The sequence below is a fragment of the Polypterus senegalus genome, chromosome 1, assembly GCF_016835505.1.
Source record: "Polypterus senegalus isolate Bchr_013 chromosome 1, ASM1683550v1, whole genome shotgun sequence".
NCBI classification, from domain to species: Eukaryota; Metazoa; Chordata; class Cladistia; order Polypteriformes; family Polypteridae; genus Polypterus; species Polypterus senegalus.
Window position 1 is genome coordinate 121202269 of NC_053154.1, and position 19588 is coordinate 121221856.

General features: G+C 37.2%; 1 protein-coding gene across 2 annotated transcripts in view; it reads right to left on the bottom strand.

The window, feature by feature from the left end:
* Positions 1–19588, bottom strand: part of LOC120531525 (transient receptor potential cation channel subfamily V member 6-like) — a 50561-nt gene that overhangs the window by 1938 nt on the left and 29035 nt on the right. For both annotated transcript variants that reach the window (XM_039757023.1, XM_039757013.1), the window contains 4 exons: positions 10183–10348; positions 8159–8225; positions 7808–8076; positions 7163–7272 (listed from right to left, as the gene is read on the bottom strand). In XM_039757023.1, the coding sequence (XP_039612957.1) occupies positions 7163–7272; positions 7808–8076; positions 8159–8225; positions 10183–10348 (612 nt within the window). The remainder of the gene's footprint in view (positions 1–7162; positions 7273–7807; positions 8077–8158; positions 8226–10182; positions 10349–19588) is intronic.

Consider the following 19588-nt stretch of genomic DNA (forward strand, 5'->3'; position numbering starts at 1 on the left):
AGGCAGAAAATTTACCAAGTATGTATAGTGTGTAAAAGAATGTCTCAACAGATTTTATGTCATATTTAGATTGTTACCATCATATTGGGGGGTCCTGCTGTAATGTGGGAAACACAAAACCAATAGACTGTAGATAAAGGTAGGCAATGCAAGCAGCAGGCCAGGGTGCTATTCTGTTGACTACTGGAGAATTTTTTTTCATTATTTGGGCCAAAACTTACTTAGTTGGAGGGCCACAAATGACACATTTGAAACAAAACATGGCTCCAGCTTTCCAAGTTCTAATTGAGAAGTGAGTTCCCAACAATGATGACAGTAATCAAGCACACAGTGGAGTAAGTATCTCATTCCATCCCTCTAATCTCACCATTTGTTCAGTAATACAGATTGCATTTGAAAGGTTTTCCTGCAGGTATGATTTTTAATTACTATTATTTTTAAATTAGAAGTGACTTGACTATCCATCCATCCATTATCGAACCCGCTATATCCTAACTACAGGGTCACAGGGATCTACTGGAGCCAATCCCAGCCAACACAGGGCGCAAGGCAGGAAAAAAACCCCGGGCAGGGCGCCAGCCCACCGCAGGTGACTTGACTATATTTTTCTAATTTAAATGTGTTTTGTATGAATGTTTATTATCTTAATTGCCATGGTTAGTATAATTAGTATATGTCATAAGGATAATAATACAATAGTTTTTGGATTGATTCATGTTGAAATTATATTTTAAAAACACAATTTTGTGTAGTGTTTGTGTAGTCAGAATGATATTGCAGTATAATTCTGATTTAATTTCTGCTTTTGACTCAATTCTTTTGCTATAATGGAATGCCTTGTGAGTGCTGAAAGTCTGTTAACTGGTCAGATTCAAGGTTATCTCAGCAGGATAGTTAAGTGTCTGTCACTAAGAGTAAGTGAATTCAATGCCTGAATTCAGTAGGTTAAGTGCGAGCTGAAGTAAAAATGCAAATGTGGAGGAGCAAAAAAACAGAGGAGCCAGGACATGCCTGGGAAGAAATGTAAAAGATACTTTATTGTTCACAATCCAAAAAGAGGACGAAAAAAAACAAATACAAGATGAGTAAAAATGCTAGTCAAAAGCAAGAGTTTAAAAACTAAGCTACAGTATAAATAAAAAAAACACAAGACACAAAATAAGGCACTATGAGGCATAGAAAGACAAGAAAGTCAATGGTCCATTTTTTTCCATTATCCTTGAAGCTTGAGTATTGTCAGCCAGGGGTGAGTGGGTTGTGGAAAGAGAGGTCAATGTCTTTTGTGTGCTGCTACAAGAAGATTGGTGTTCTCTGTGGTCCTGTGTTTGGCATCATGCCAGGGGTTTATCTCTGAGTATACAGTCTACATACTGCCTATATGGCAAGATCATTAGCGATCATTGCCCACCTGTTTATATAATCTCTTACCTAGCTTTGTTCTAACATAATTTAATTTACTTTATTTGGACTTTAACACCTTTAATCAATGAAATTGTCTTTTCTGCTAAATTACAGGTTTTCAACTAGAGTTACACAGAGACATTACTATCACCAAGGCCATTCATTCTAAGAAGAGTTTCCTAAACCAGCACTTGACTTGACTTGACTTCTGGAGGTATTTTACACCTTACCCAATTGTTTTCTTACTGTATAGATTGCTTTCTTACTATATAGTGGAAAAATATCTTTTTATACTCACCTATGCCAGTGTTATATGCTAGTGTTTTATGTCTTGCTACAGTTATCAGCATCTTTGTTTAATGGGCACAAAGAGGTAAAAAGTTATTATTTTATACCTTTTGATTGAAAAAAAAGAAAAGTAAAAAAAAATATGTGTACCCTTGAAAAGCTAGAAGTTATACAGTGATCCCTCTCTATATCGTGCTTTGACTTTCGCGGCTTCACTCCATCGCGGATTTTAAATGTAAGCACATCTAAGTATATATCACGGATTTTTCGCTGGTTCGCGGATTTCTGCGGACAATGGGTCTTTTAATTTATGGTACATGCTTCCTCAGTTGGTTTGCCCAGTTGATTTCATACGAGGGACGATATTCGCAGATAGCTGAGAAGCTACCCAATCAGAGCGCGTATTACGTATTAAATAAAACTCCTCAATGATGTACAATATGCTTCCCGCACGGTGCTTTGCATACTTGAAAGGCCGAACAGCACATATTGATTTTTGATTGTTTGCTTTTCTCTGTCTCTCTCACTCTCTCTGACATTCTCTGCACCTGACGGAGGAGGTGTGAGCAGAGGGGCTGTTCACACACTGGCCTAGAGGATACGTACGCTCCTCTAAAAAATGCTGAAAGACTACCTTCACATTGCTCCCTTCCTTGCAGCTGCTTTGTCCTGCGGTGCTTCACATACTTAAAAGCCCGAACAGCCCTATTGATTTTTGATTGTTTGCTTTTCTCTCTCTCTCTGTCTCTCTCTCTCTGTCTCTGACATTCTCTGCTCCTGATGCACACTCCTTTGAAGAGGAAGATATGTTTGCATTCTTTTAATTGTGAGACGGAACTGTCATATCTGTCTTGTCATGGAGCACAGTTTAAACTGTTTAAACAGTTGAAACTGTTATTTTATGTCTAGAGGGCTCTAATAATGGTAAAAAAACATATTTAGAAGGGCGTAAAACAGGTTTTCTATGCTCTTAACTGCGAAAATATTCGATTTATAAATAAAGAATCTACTTCGCGGAAAATCATTTATCACGGTAGAGCCTGGAACGGATTAACCAAAATAAACAAGGGTTTACTGTAATTCTAAAAAGCTATTCATCTATCTAGTTGTCTTCTCTCTACTATACACAGTTAGGCAAAGGATGATAGGATGCTAACTTTCAAATGTCACAGTGTGTAGTTCTCTGTACAATATCCTCAAGCTACATAAGGTAGTTTTTGAACATCTGTTCTTCATCGAGGTTCAAGAGCTAGCACAGAAGTTAAGATCCCCCAAAATGTTATACCAGGATCCATATTAAAGTGTTATGTTTTTGAACTTCAAACCTAAAAGGAAACTTGTGTTACATTTTATTTTTTACCTTTTACATCATAATATAAAGGTTAGACTCAAAGTAAAATCCTTATGCTGTATTTTAAATTCCTCTAAAGTTATTCAATTTATTTCAGAGGTTTGTTTTTGACTTCAGAGGAGGTGTCAAAGAATTGTATAAATGGGTATATGGCCCAACATCTTTAAATTGTAGCAAACAAATCTGGCATGGATCAGTGTGCTAGATTATGTACATGTGATAGGCCAGAAACTTTAAAACCAGACAGTCATAGGAAATAATTAATGTACATGAAGCCATTTAACAACCACAGAAATTCAGATCTTTATCTATGTAATTAATTTATAGTTCACAAGGAGGCAAGCAATTAGGGTGCACATGGCAAAAGCAAAAGTCACACTAAAGGGAAGCTTTAAAAATAAAGAAGGCATGCTGTCTGTAATGCTCTTCAGGATCAACCATGTCTGATGTGGCAAACATTTATGTATAGCCTGCAGGGTCACTGCTTTAGTCAAGCTTATCCTAATTAGAACTGCTGAGTGAACTTTGCATATTCCAAATGTATTTGTTAGGCTTTGGATCAAAAATGAAGCTTAGCAAAAATAATGTAATAGTATCGACTCTCTTCTATTATGTTTATCTTCTCATGGTGCCACTGCTGTTTATCTAAGCTACTATTTTACCCACCGTGCAACAGCAGTTTTTGAAGTATTAATGAAATCTAAAAATTGTAATACTAATTCTCTGAGATTTTTCAAGAAAGGAAGACAAAAGTTTTGTGGTAAAGTAGTCATACTCACTTATCATGTTGCTGGAGAGTGGTGGCATGTTACATTGTGATAACAGGTCTGTGGCGAAGCACAATTTTAATAAATAATCAGAAGTCCTGGAATGTGCAGGATCCAAGCAGTTGCAGGTGCATGTGCGGGTGTGCATGCACCGCTCCAAGGTTGATTGGAGTGCTTAGCTGATCATGCATTCACATGTAAATCAAACAGGTTGGTCAAGTGCTTCATTCACACCTTGGAGCAGGTGGATGACAGCAACTGCACCAAATTGGCTCTAGAAGGGGTGCTGGCAAAGTGAAATTGGGAGAGGAGAAGAAACCAAGAAAGAGAAGAAAAAAAGGAATGGAGGTTAAGGGAGTGAGAAAGAGGCATGAAGGCGAGGAGCCTGTGCCAGGAGGAATGGAGGCAGGTGGTAGGGAATATGCCCCAGGGAAGCGAGCAGCACGCCTTCACTCAAGTTTGGGGCTGGAGTAGTGGCACTCCAAATGAGCTATGCAGGGGAATTAGAAGTGGCCATATCATGCAGCGTCTCCCAGGTAGGTGCTGAAGGACTGGCAGATGGAGACATGAGTGGGGTTTAGGGGTTGTCCTACAGATGCTGAGGGAGTAGCGGCGGGAACCGGAACCCAGGAAAAAGGGATGACTGCACCTGTTGATGGGCATTTCCTCGTGCTGCAAGTTCCTGATGAAGAAATGCCAGATATTAGAAAGAGGCACTGGGACTCGTGTTTTTAAGGAAAAATTGGCTTGGGATTTTAACATTGTTTTCATTGGATTATTTATTGATTTTAATCTCCATGTTTCACGTCATTTTATGGATTTATTGTATTGCAAGAACTTGTACTGCATTTTTGGACATTTTGTCTCTTTTGTAATTAAAAGCACTGAATAATTTGCACCAACCCCTTGCTGATTGTGTGTGTACTCATTTGCCTGGCTTATCCTCGGGTATGTTATAAATGGTTCTGGGTTCAAGTGGCTCTGGGAGGTGACCGTGCAGAGTAGAGCCAACCTAGACCGTCACATACATGTTGTTGCCAAGTAATAATTTCACTGTACTTGTATACACATGACAATAATAACCCTAATTATCTTCTCTTTTGCCTTTTTTCCTAGAAAAGTTAAGTTACATAAAATCATGTGATACAGTAAGTACACCTCAACAAATGTTTGTTTTATTCTTTAAGATTACTAAGGTCAACACAATATATTTAGGTGGTGTGGCGATTCACTGGGGCTGCGACCGAGCAAGGACACCAGGAAGGACCGGGAGGTGGCATGTACATCCTCCAGGCCACGAGGGGGCAACTGCCCTGGATCAGAGGAGGACCACGGAGAAGAACAAGGAGGCTCATGTCCGTTGGGACCTGTGGCCACTGCCAGGGGGCGCCCTGAGTCTCAGAGGGTCCAGGACTGATTTACTTCCGCCACACCCGGGAAGATGGAGGAGGATCCCTCCAGGGATGCCCGGAGTGCTTCCAAGTGCTTTCCCGACACTTCCGCCTCACCAGGAAGTGTCGTCAGAGGGAGCACCTGGAGCACATCCAGGTGAGAATAAAAGGGCCTGCCTTCCTACAGTCTGGGAGCTAGAGTCTGGAGTGGGAGTGGGACAAGGCTCCCGTGAAGAGAGGAAAGGCAGTCCAAAGATAGAGAGAGAAGCCCGAAGGAGTGGTGATTGGTGTGAGGAGCACAGTGTGTTGTGCAAAATGGGAGAAAATAAAACGTGCCTTTTGATAAAGATGCGGTGTCTCTCTGGTGGTGTTCAGGCATGTCTCACAGTGGAACATCTTTGCCTGAGGTGGGCTGGCGCCCTGTGTTGGCTGGGATAGGCTACAGCAGACCCCCATGAGCCTGTAGTTGGGATATAGCGTGTTGGATAATGGATGGATGGATGGAACATTTTTGCTGCATCTGCTTTGTCAATGTCCTTGCCAATTTTGAAAATGTGAATTAGATTAATTGTATCCTCTGTTCGAAATTTCAATTCCCTTAACTTCAAAGACTTTGCCATATCCATTGGTCCAATAATATACTTGTCTGCCTTTCTATTAGCCAGCACTGTGTTTGTAGAATGAGACTGTGCTTACTTGATTCAATATCCTGTTCAAGAAATGAACCATTAGAGTGACTGAAACCTTAGAATGTTTCTGTTACTGACAAAACACCAGATCTTCATGTTTAACTTGAACCTAGAACACGCTGGTTGGGTTAGGAGTATGGGTCCGGGTGGTATGATCTGTTTGACCTAGGCCAGTCAAACTATTGCTTTGCATTTTATAAATCACTGTAGACCCTCTTCAGGTTTATTCTCTCCAGGAATACAGTTAATAGTTTTTGTTTTCCTTTCAATTTTTTAACAGGTCATACCCTGATTCTAATGTTAACAGTAATTTATCTTCTTCTTCCTTTGGCTTCTCCCATTATGGGGTGTTTCTATATTTTCCTGTCCTCTGCATTTTGCTCTGTTATACCCATCACCTGCATGTCCTCTTACTGCTTCTGTAAACCTCCTCTTAGGCCTTCCTCTTTTCCTCTTGCCTTGCAACTCCATCCCCTAGCATCCTTCTCCCAATATACCCATCATCTCTCTTCTGCACATGTCCAAATCAATGCAATCTCAAAGATGATTTTTGCTTTACAGTTTGTTCATTTTAACATGTATTTAAGTCTTTTAAGGATTTGACATTTTCTGTTTATAGTTATACATATGGTTAAGTGTTATGAGTTAGAATTCAGTGAGAATCGCTATCTAGACACAGGATATCTAGTAGTTCTATAGTTGTTCAGTTATACAAAATGTATATTGATACACAAATAACACTTAAAATTCTTAAAAGTGCTTAATTCAATCCAATCTAGCATCATGTCCCTGTATTGTGTGCCAGAGCACACTCATCCACACTTTTACACTGAGCCAGTGTAAAATGCCAGTTACCCTTAACATCTTTCCAGGGCTGAAAGAAAAACCCACATGGGCATAGGGAGAACATGTAAACTACAGTAACCGCGTGTAGGATTCAAACCTAGGATGCTGGGTCTGTGAGATAGTAGTACTAAGCACTGCACAACCATGTCAACAATCAAATTGTATATTAGTATATATGAAGTATTAGAATTATGTTGATTAATTTATCATTATTATTTGGATTTAACAGTCTAAATTAGAAGGCGTAGTAACAAGAAATGCTTCATTTCTGATACCAGGTATATAGTTTACACTTATCCTTAAGCTTACCAAAAGAAATAGACAGAGAAGTGTAACAGAAAGGAGTAACAGTATATTCTTTATAATGAAGCAGACTATTTACTAAAAAATATTTCAACATTGATGTCGTGAATACGGAACATATTTTACCTGAAATACCATTTTCCTTCTTCTAATCCTACAGCATCTCCAGGAATGCCTAGTCGAGGCAATAGCCATTTTGGGAGTCTCCTTTCTAATAAAAGTATGGTTGCAGCAATCTGTAGTGGTAGGAAATTAAGGACTACACATCAGCTTTAATTGTAACTAAAAGTCATGCATTATTGTATTTTTTTTAGTCTAGTTTGACTCCTCATCTGCTTTGCCACATGAAGAATTCAAAATGCAAAGAATTATTATTAAAATGTATCAAGGCAAGAAAAATAATTAGTCAATGTTTGATGATCTCATAATATAAATTTAATATCCTCAGATAAATAATACCAAAAAATTAATGCTTGTGACTGTCAGTCTGGAGTTTGAAAGGATGCTAACATTCGGATTGCATAATTAATAGCCACACTGAACTTTCTTTATATTAATTTTTTTTCTTGATGATGACTTTTGGATTACACTTCATTGCACATCAATAGAAAAAATCATGCTTAAAGGATTAAAATAATGAGTTCCTATGCTGTTAATTAAACTTAATTAACAGCATAAGCTCTCTAACAGAATGTATTAATGTAATTAAGGTTTTGACTAGATTCAGTATTAAAGCAGTGATATTTTCTCCATGATTTATCTTCTTCTTACCTGTGCTTTCCATAGCAACCGGCGTTCATGTACAACTCGATAATGAGTGTCACCCATCAAAGCAATGAGGACATTCAGAAGTAGCACAAAGGCAAAAAACATGTAGATCATGTATAGAAAAATAATAATGTCAGGCACAGGAATTAATGGCGGTCCAGGGAGATCAGTCAGACCCATCATCAGTTGAAACAGTGTAAAAGTGGTGATAGGAAAGTCGCTGAAGTACACATAGACATCAGGGTTTAGAGCTTGAAAGTGGACATCAAATGCTAAAAAAAATCACATCTGTTATAAAGTCCATAAAAAACTACAACAAAAGGGGTAAAAGTTAAAAAAAAAGTAGTACAGTACCTGCTGCAAAGCCAATAATTACAAGAATCAGAATGGAGCAAAATCTCATCAGGTCTCCAAAGATCATCTGAAAAAATGAAAATTAATTGTAATGGTGTCCATCCATCCAGCTATTCATTTTATAAGCTGCTTTATCCTTGCTCAGGATATAAGCCTGGATAGCACATCAGATCATTATACTATACTTATAATATTGACATTTAAACATGTTTATTACATCATAAGCCATTTCCAAGGACATTTTATAGATTTAAGATATTCTTAAAATTCCACAGAAAATTCCATCTTGAAATCATATGGAGTGTGAGGACAGTATAATGAAACTCTTCTCAGCAAAGCCATTTTAAAATGTGCCATTTCTGCTGTACATTTTTTGTGTTTATCAAATTATTTACTGTATTTAAAAAGTGGCATCACAGTGACAAAGTGGTTAGTTAGCCCTACAACTTCACACGACCATTGACATGGACTTGATAATCAGCCCAGTCACTTTTTAGGTGTTCCCCTCATGTTCATGTTGGTTTTCTCCAGCTTTTACTAATGACATGTTTTAGGTTAGTAGCCATCAAAAAATTGCCTCCTTGAAAGCGAGTGCGAATTGGATATGTGCAATGGACGGATACCCCGTCCAGGGTTTGTCTCTGCCTTGTGCCTAATGGTGTCAGGATAAGCTCCATTCCCATCACCCTAAACTGGATTTTGAGGATTCAAACATGTATGGATATTATTATTTTTTTTAGAAGGGCGCATTGTAGAGGTTAAACAACAAGTACAGTAACTGTCCCCACAGATTGCTGAAATGTAGACCAGCATTGTAAAGGTGTATTTTCTGTTACAAAAGTGATCAGAGCTATGAGAACAGTAAAGGAGAACTTGAAGAAGAATATCTGTTCATTCATCCATCTATTTTAAATCCACTTCATTTAAATTACCCTTTTTGGAGGGCTAGAGCGTATCCCAGCACCACTAAGCAAGCAGGAGCCAACGCTGGAAGAGGTGCCATTGACAAAGTTGAAATTCATATATTATTAGTCCATTTAGTTCTTTAAAATATTTCTGAAATGGTTAAATAACAATTTACGTAATGCGAGAATTATTTCATGTTTGGGAAGCTATATTTAAAAAATGCAAAAATGTATTTAGTTTTAATTAATTTGCTGAAAACTTGTGTGCAGGGTGTTCTAGACTAAATGTAAAATCCTACAAGTTAGGCGATTAATTTGTCATGCCTGAAGAGTCGTGGTTTGCGAAGTTCACGCTGTGTACATCATTCAGCATAAGGTTACTAATGAGGAAACAGGCATTCAATGAAGTATTTGTTCATTATCTCCTTTTTCATGAGTGCTACACAATCACAGGAAATAATGGCCCATTGCGCACTTATTTGATATGTTAGAGTAAACCAAGAGTATAAAAATGGTCACTGGGACAGCATGCAGACTCCCCTCAGACTGTGCCCAAACAGAAAATGAAACCCAGTTTCCTGGAGCTGTGACCTAAGTTCTATACATTTTGCCACTCTGCTATTCTTCGGGGCAAGATAAGTAACATCTAAATGGTTAATCTAAATCAGGAGCTGTCAGTTGTGGCTCTCCATCTTTTTGTATTATACCTCAGGTACCATGAAGTGTGACCAGAGGTTTGTGACTTAAATAAAGTGCTGAAATTAGTTGGGGACCCAGTGTAAAAGTGATCCCAAGAATCTGGGGATTAACTGTTTGTACTGGAAATAAACACCAAGAGGAGATTTAGCAAGTAGTTCTCAGCCACAGAAAAAAATGGAAGGCTAATCTGACTGAGTTGAGAGTGAGAGGGGAAGAGGAAGCGAAAGAAAGACATGTTATGTGGAGATGAAGCTAGTATGTGTGGCCTGTGGAAAGTTTCTTCCTTGTAGAACCCCCTTTTCCCAAAGCTGCAAAATAAATATGTTTACATTCATCTACGGAGAACTGGCATGAATTTGTTACACATGTTGTTACCGCCAATATTTGTCCTCATCATAACATATTCAATGATTTACTGACCTTTTGTATCATGATGCACAAAGGACCAAGTAGCTCGAACCCACGAGCAAAGTAAATCACATTACACCATGCACAAATAAGTGCCAAAGCCAAAATGGTGGTTTGTCCATCACTTCCAGCAAATCGTAGGATCATTGCTGTCACAATTAACAGGCCATATAGTATCCTTAAAGTGAGGAAAAAATGTAAATATTAATAATGATGAAGATTCCGAAAACTGTTGGCATACTGATACATACATAGGACACTGTGTAGCACAAAAGCAAGATGCCATCAAGCAGAGACGTAGATAAGGGGATGGTTTTAGGGTTGTAACCAACATGCAAAAAACTGGTGGGAATCTATACTAATAAAAGGCAAAGCCCTCACTGACTGACTGACTGACTCATCACTAATTCTCCAACTTCCCGTGTAGGTAGAAGGCTGAAATTTGGCAGGTTCATTCCTTACAGCTTACTTACAAAAGTTAGGAAGGTTTCATTTCGAAATTCTACATGTAACGGTCATAGCTGGAACCTGCTTTCGACCATATATACGGCCATAGCCTGCAGCTCGGTCACGGTATAAGGCGGAGTTGTGTCCCTCATTATCACGCCTCCCACGTAACTGAGTGCCTGCCCATATAAGGTAAATATTCGCGGGTGAAGGACTGTGCTTATACAAATGAAGATGAGATGGTCTAGTGTTTGGCACAGACTCAGCAAAAGTGCGAGAGAAACTTTTAAGTGCCGGGTCTTAGCTAACATTAAATAAAGCCGTGGACATCACAAGATCACACAAGAGGGCGGCTCACGTCAACTGTCTGTCTACGCAGTATATAAAGAACAAGGAAGAGCTCCAAAGAGCGCTGAACAAAAAATGCATTACACAATTGAGAATGCAGCAAAAGAATATGAAACGAGTGACGCATACAAGCATATTCATAAGTGCAGCTACTGCGGAAACAAAGCACGGTGTAAACCATAAGTTTAAATTAAGTTTATAGACATGCTGCCGCTGGCGTTTGTCATGCCTACGACGAATACAATATTCGCGAGATACAAGTTTAATGAGAAGACACGAGGTATAAATGAGACTTTGGATCACTTTGTAACTAAGTTAAAATTGCTGGTGAAGGACTGTGCTTATGCAAACGAAAATGAAATGGTCAGGGATAGGGATAGTGTTTGGCACAAACTCAGCAAAAGTATGACAGAAACTTTTAAGTGCCAGGTCTGAGCTAACATTAAATAATTGCTGGTGAAGGACTGTGCTTATGCAAACGAATAGATAGCAAATGTTACATTATTTTTAAAACGTTTGCTTTTCTTTTTCATAACTTCTTTAACACACTTCTTCTCCGCTGCGAAGCGCGGGTATTTTGCTAGTTTATAATAAATTGTCAACTCCTGAAAGAAATCAATCCCAACAGATACCCATTTTCTTCCAGTAGTTTTGAAAAGGATCCCATTCTAAGGTTACTAAGTACAGAATACCACACAAATTAAAGGAATGTAAACCTCATAATACATTTGCATTAAGACACATATGTTTTCTCAGAATATTGCTGTGAATTGCATTGCATTTTGTAATTAAATCCAGCCCCAAATCAAGCTGGTGTGTTTCGGGGTTATTATCATTGACAGTTTATTCAAGGCATTCATGTAAGTTCTCTACCATAATGAACACTTTCTCCATTTTTGAGCGAAGTAGCATCATTTAATTTTCAAAGTGTGGCATTCAGTGTTTAACGAGGAAGTGTTAATAACTGTTATGCTAGGTGACCAAAAATATCTCTCTATTATGTAAAAAACTCCTGCAACGCGACAAGACTTTTTGGAAGATATTTTCAAGTCCCGCAAGTTGAGTCCTTGGTCATGAGATTGTTTCAAGTCACGCCTTCCTCTCAGCCATATTCAACCACACACATGATAATCTCACCTCTCATTCGTGTGAATGCTTTTGACAGACACAGTTTCTGCTCTCTTAGTTCTTATAAATTTTAACATTTTCCTCACTTTAAGTTCCCAATTAAAGAAGACGTATTATGTCCAAATCTTATTGAAGAATTTCATCATGAAGGGTTACCAACAGAAAAAAGTGAGTACACGGGCAATCCTAGCACAGAGAAACGAAGCCAAACAAATTAATGGCAAAAATGATAATCGGTTACACAGCAGATTGGTTAAATGCTTATCAAAAGACTAGCTGAAACAGTTGGTGGTGATCGTGCGGAAGATGACAACATCAATTTACAATATTCCGTATCTACAACCATTAACACCGTCCAGTCTTCCACCGCTCAAATTACTGTAGAAAGAAGGATGTATCCAAGAAAGGTAATGTCTTCCGCGGATAACATTACACATCAAAGGAGATCTTGATATGCCATTCATATCAAAACGTTAGCAGTTTCCCATTAGAATAGCTTTTGCAAAGACAATTAACTAATCTCAGAGCCAAACATTCAAAAAAGTTGTTTTATTAAATAGAGAGAAAGAAACGAAATTCAATCATGGGCAGTTATACGTTGCATTGTCACAATGAAAGTCCAAACACAGAATCAAAATTCAATCCAATATTGACAGAAATTTAATAAAAAAATTAAGTTTTACAGTAAAAGTGTAAGTTTAAAAAGTATTTGCATGTTAATTTCAAAGCCAAACAGAACAAAATTGTATTACGCACCGAATAACTCTTAATGCAACATGAAACGTAATTTACTTTCAAATTATTACCTTTTACTCTTTTTTAATATGGTTAATTACTAAATAAAATTGTTCTATGATGCAGATGTAACAATATCCATATAGAGTTTCTAAGGATGCACTTCTTCAAACATCCTCCAATCTCATAGGCCAGACACCCTAAAAGTACTAATCATTATGCAATTTCTCGTTCACTTATGATTTTTTTGCACATATGAAATCAATTCATTTTTTCCATGAGATTTGTTCTTTTTGTTTGCTCAACAGTATATAGGGTGATTTTAAAAAAAGTATCATTTAGTAACTATGGCCCCACCACGTTACTACATTTTCTTTGACAAACACAGACATTTCTCTCCTTTTTCACTTTTTGTCCATACTACATGAAAACACTCCCCAGAGCCAGAAACTTTAAAAAACAGTAACTCTGTCTTTCCATGCAACATGGCACAATTGAAGATTTTTTTAAAAGTGCAGATTCTAGTTGCACTCTGGAGATGTCATGCTTATAATTTAGCTCCGCCCCTAATTGGATCCTGCTTATTACAACATCTCATTTCCCAGTTGGTCACCCTTCATGGAAGAAAAACATTAAAACATAGTGGGTATTGTGGAGTTGCTTCCTATGGTGCTTGTTGTGTTGCATACATGTACACAACTAAATTATGTTTCATACAGTCTGAATTTGGCATATAAGTGCAAAAAGAAAATATTTTACCAGTTGCTACAGTGTTGAGACAAATCTTGATGCTGGCGGTGTTACCGTTGTAGTGAAAAATTCAGAGCCTTTGAGAATCAGGCTGTAAATAATTCCGCTGACAGCCTGTTATTTATTAGCTTTATTACTTAAACTTGATCTATTCAAAAAGTAGGGGTTATTTCTGTAGCAAAATTAATAACAACGAAAGACCACTTAACGAAGTGGTCTGTTACAGAATGCACCCACGCTTACAAGAACACAGAACAGAAGTATGAAAGCACAATTTAGTAATGTGATGATAGACTCACGCATTTATTTATTTTCTCGATTGAGTTATTTTACAAATGTTGTGCGGTGTAAGATTAGCTTTGATCATTGTGGGCTGCTTATAATCAGTTCTCTCATGGATGAACAGAGCTGGTCACTTTTTCTTTTAAATTTTTTAAGTGTTGCTTTAACATTGTTTTTATTTAATGACAAGACTATCATTTCCAGTTCTGAAGGCTGTTGCTTTCAGCTGTGATCAGCGCATTAATTGGATACAGGGGCAATTCGCTGCTGCCTCTTAAAGAATTTTTCTTTTTCTATGCTGACAAGGCTCTATTAGAGTTATGTGTGCACAGATACTTTTGAAAGCACATAAATAAAGTACAAAAGAATCTGATTGTCATAGGTTTCTGAATTTTTCATTACACAGTCACTGCAAGGAGTTTTCCGCCGATGCAGGCATGCCCAATGTAGGCGAACTACATCATATGTGTGTTTAGGCGTTTAGGCATTTTAGTATAGACAAAATTACTTTTGTAAACAACATACATGAAAACTCTAATGTGGACAGAGATCATTTTATTTAAAAACATTCAAATGAAAACATAGTAGTGTGAACATAGCCTAAGCATCACATCAACATGTAGTGTAGAAAAAAATTCTATAGGATCTCTCATAGTTTTTTCTTAATTCTACAAATGCTCAATATGTGGCCCTGATGTCATGGAACATATAAAGCCTGATTTATCCCAGTTGCTTGATCTTCCCACATTGTCTCTGATTGCTAACCCAGCAACCTTATGCTATAAATTACATTTTGGTTGTTTACACCAGCAACTATATTATTTTGATTACGTCATGACTTTTGGTAAAGACAGACCAGTAAGTATGTTCACAGGTAAGGAAGACACAGGTTTCAGAGTAAGATACGCAGGCAGTAAGCTGTAATGGTTAAGGCTTTAGACTTCAAACCCTGAAGCTGTGGGTTCAAATCTCTCTACTGACACTATAGTATAACCATAACCAAGTCATTAGACCTGTCTGTGCTCCAATTGGAAAACAAAAAGAAACATAGCCAGTTGCATCATAAATGTTGTCAGTCGCCTTGGATAAAGGTGTCAGGCAAATAAGTAAATGTTTAAAGATTGTTATAATCAAATGGTGACATGTTGCACGTTGATTAGCATATGCAAGTAAGAATTTCACTATACTCTGTACATGTTACAATAATGGCATTATGAATGTATGAACCCTTAGTAGTATATCACTGCAGACAGCTGACACAGTAACCACAATGAATTTCTTCATTTCCTACCTGGAAAAAATTAAAGGGTAACTCTGAAATTTGATGCACACTACATGTTAGTATGATACTTCTGAGTAATACAACCTGAAAAGAGTTAATTTCTTTTTGAATGACCCTATACTTACATTTGTACTAAGGAAATCATTTCAACATTGAAGTCCTTGAGTTGTTAAGTTTGTGTCAATGTTTTATTTGCATGAGTGACACTAAATCAAATTCCATGCATCTGACATTTACCTTATTTACATAATGTACTTATATGGGTGCTCTTATGTTTACCTTCATTAATTTCATAATTTAAAGATTATTTTCAATACAACTGTCTGATAAAAAATAAATGTACAATATAAACTATTTATAAAAAAAGACTTTGCCGAGAAAGACAGAATATGTAAAAAAGCTAAAATGTACACAAGAATACTTGAACCAGGTAAGGAGACTTTTACTCCATAAACAAATAAAGCCAAAATTTAATTTCAGTTGATCAATTTAAGGTATTCTATCAGGTACTGGTTACATATACTGACTGCCCATAAAGTGTATTGAGAAAGAAAGAAACATTATTAACTGTAATGATTATAAGTAGTTACTTCACAATACCAAGTACTGTATTTTGTATTAATCCTGCAGCAGAGAGCTATATGATGCATTATTTCTATATGCTTTGTTCTTCATTTAGGTAGAAAAATAATTAAGCTTGTGCACAGGATAAGGGACTAAAAACTTCTTCTTTTATGGGAAAATGCTGACCTCTTGATACTAACAGAACACCCTGTGACATTATAAATCAGCTGTGACTGTTTCTGAATTCTTGCTTAAAATTATTTGAGCATATTTCTTAAAACTGTGAGTGCCCTGATAACCTCTTTACCTGAAAGAAGCAATGTACACATTCCAATTCAGGGAGTCACAAGCTATTATGATTTATGTATAACCTCAAGATGAACTGCTATGTTTCCTCTTTTCTTCTTTTTTTTCAACAAACTTGAGTTTCAAAAAGAAGTCTCTCCTTCTTGCTAGCAGGCTGTCCGATCTGACTGTCATTGAAAGGCTGCTGCGTGTGGCAAATTGAGTTGGCAGGTGGAGACAGCCTCTTTGACTCACCAAGAATAAAGAAATTGCTTTTTATTTTAAATTGGTGTTAGTCTCTCATTGTTTTCGACTTCAGCGTCCACAGTATTGCATATATGTTCACTATACTGTGCATGCTACAGTGATAGCACATGGACATCTGGTAGCCCATTTCAGGCTCAACTCTAATGAAACTGAACTGCTTCTTGTCGGGTCTCCAGTTCAACCCAAAACCTTGTCTCTTACTGCTATAATGTCTGATCCTGGCAGCTTCATCTAGTATCCTTTGTGTCCAAAATGACCTGTCTATCTGTTCTTATGGCCCTTATACTGTTGCTGTCTTTTTAATGACCTTATTGTATGCAGTATCAACACATAACTGTGGAGTCAAAAGGCTGCTGCTGAAGTCCTGATGCCAATTAAACACATTAACCCCCATTTCATTCCACTTTTCTGATTCCACACCCTGATACTGAATTGCTATTAATGTCTGCTATAAGCTTGAAAAGGCATGAACTCCAACCCCAACCCTCAAGAGTTCTGGTCAACATCTAAGATCTTCTGATTATGGCTTTTATACTGTCCAAAAAATCTACTATGCAGCTCTCAGTGAACATGTTATAGTTTAGCCATGCCTTTTGCCCTGAATTACATGTATTTTTTATGTATTTAATGTCTTCATTTTTATTTACTATGTTTCTTTATTTCTTTGCATGTAAAGTGCTGTTCTTTGACCGTGCTTTCTTTATTAATTTAATTTATAAAGTGTGTGCTTCTCCTGCGTTACTTGTAATTTGTGGCTGGTACCCCAAAGAATGGGCTACCCAGATGGTTACCACTCCTGAGCTTCTGTTTGGCTATTTAGATCAAAGCCAAGACAGCTCAGTTGTGCTGCATTGAAGTTGTTTGGAGTCACACTGATGATTTTTTGCATTTTTTGATTATTTCAAGCTCTTGAATTTAGTTTCTGAATACGGACTGTGCTTTGATTTTTTTTCGTTGTGGACTACCTTCAAGGCAACTCATTTTTGTCCTTTTTGAGGTTTTTTTTATGATATTTGTCCAATATTCTGAATAAATATTCTCATTTATAATGATTCCTTTGTGGACTGGTCTCTGCAAGTAAAAGGCTTATACAGTTTCCTTGCATGGCATTTTGATATTTGGAGACATTAAAGGTTATTTTTGACGTTAAAACCCTTTCAGACCTGCATAGGATTAAGGCCGACATTGAAGCAGGGGTTAAGTCATTTGAGGTGAGGCCTGCCCTGACTTGTGGAGCCCTTTAGAAGATCTCACACCCTCTCATGCTATGGTTCTTACTCCAAATAATAATTAACGTTTATTCAATTTGGTAGTAACCGCTTTATGGAATTGTCTTCTTATAATAGGTTTGTTTGTGAGGCTTCTCCTGTAATAAAACCATTAGTACCTTAAAAGTCACCTTTCTCTGTATTTATAGCTATTACTTTTTATGAAATATGCTGTTGTCATGTATCAGTCACACTTACAGTCATCATAGTTGCTTCATCGTCTTAATAAAAAGACTTTTGCAGGATCTACATAGTGTTAATATTTTCCTGTCTGCATCTAGTGACTGAGTCTGGTGTGTTAAGCTGAATTCCTGGAGAGTCGAACTTGCTGAAGGTTTTAGTTTCAGACAATTTCTTGATTCAAAATCAATTTCTGCTACTAATCTGAGCACACTTCCATCCATCCCTCCATTATCCAACCCGCTATATCCTAACTACAGGGTCACTGGGGTCCGCTGGAGCCAATCCCAGCCAACACAGTGCACAAGGCAGAAAACAAACCCCGGGCAGGGTGCCAGCCCACCACAGTGAGCACACTTTTTTTCTTGATTTTCGTTCACTTATTCACACATAAACATATCCAATATACATCTGTGGGTACGTATGTTATTTTTTAACTGATTACTAATTAAAACAAAATAGAATTTTCAAAACTGTTTAATCCAATTCAAGGTTGCTTGGGTCAGAGTCCATGCAGTGAAACAAGGCAGGAAACAGCCACAGACATGGAGTCTGTTCATTGCAGGACCCCCTCATGCAGCTCTCCACACTCGGCCAGTTAACGTGATAAGCACTTTGGGTTTATGGGAGGAAGACTATATACTGTAGATATATCAACAACATCCTCATGGAGATTAACTTGCTCCGGGATTTAAACACAAGAGGCTGGGTACTAGAAGCAGCAACTCTAATCACTGTACTACTATTCAAATAAACAAAAAAAGAAAAATAATAATAAGAAAACCTAAAGCTGATCAGCTCATGTGGTTGTATTTTAACACATGTGTATACCATAATCTATCAATTTGAGTAAAATAGAAAAGAAATATCTGTTAACTGAAAATTGCTAATAATCCCCAATTGAAAAAAAAAACAGTAATTACCATGAAACGAAAAATCTAAAATAGAATCATCTGATATCACAATATTCGAATAATAACAAATCACTGACTCGAGTAAGTGCTAGTGCTAGTGTTTCATTACTAGCAAGAACTGGCTTATAATTATGCAGTTGGGTCCTTGACAATTTACAGTCACTGCATCCCTTAAGGAATTGAGTGAAAGACCTCAGGACTTTTCTTTATTGACTCCAGTAAACTTGGAACACTGGTGGATATTAAAGGGAAGTGTATTTAAGATAGAAGCCATTTCTTCAAATGAAAGGTTCTGGGGATTCTCCCGTTATACAGTTGAATACTAACACCTATTAAAAGTTATCTACAAGCAGTATTGAACAGAAATTAGGAAATTAGACAAGACCAGAGGACTAAAGTGCTTCGTTGTGTGTGTGTGTATCACACTACTTATATTCAAATGTCCTTTTATTGAATAACAGGACTCACTGATTGTGACACTAAGCAAAATTGTTAATACAAACAAGTGAATTACAGCCTAGTACTTGTGAAGTACCTTGAATAAAGTACAGTATAGGAAGACATTTTTGCTATTGGTCTGTTTCTGAATTGGCATTGATTTAGTATTTTGTTGCTTTAAATTGCGTTAAATTGTGTTTTGTTTGTTTTTAAAATACACTTCAATGGTGCTCATGGGCACAAAAGTACAAATTTAACTTTGGGGAGACTATTAGTCTCCACATAGCAAAACAGACTCATGGACACAAATATATATCAGAAAACAAATGTTAAAGATTATTTCCATGATAAAAAGAAAAGAAAATAAAGGACAAAATGTTTGACTCTATAACCTTCATCAGTTGAGCAACCTGAAAAGGAGAAATCAGGAAACATTCCCACGATGAAAGGAGGGAACAAAGTCAGTGCAGGCAAAATTTGAAAAGGTGAGTGAGCAGGCGAGAGAAAGCTGCCATAAAGGAAGATCAAGG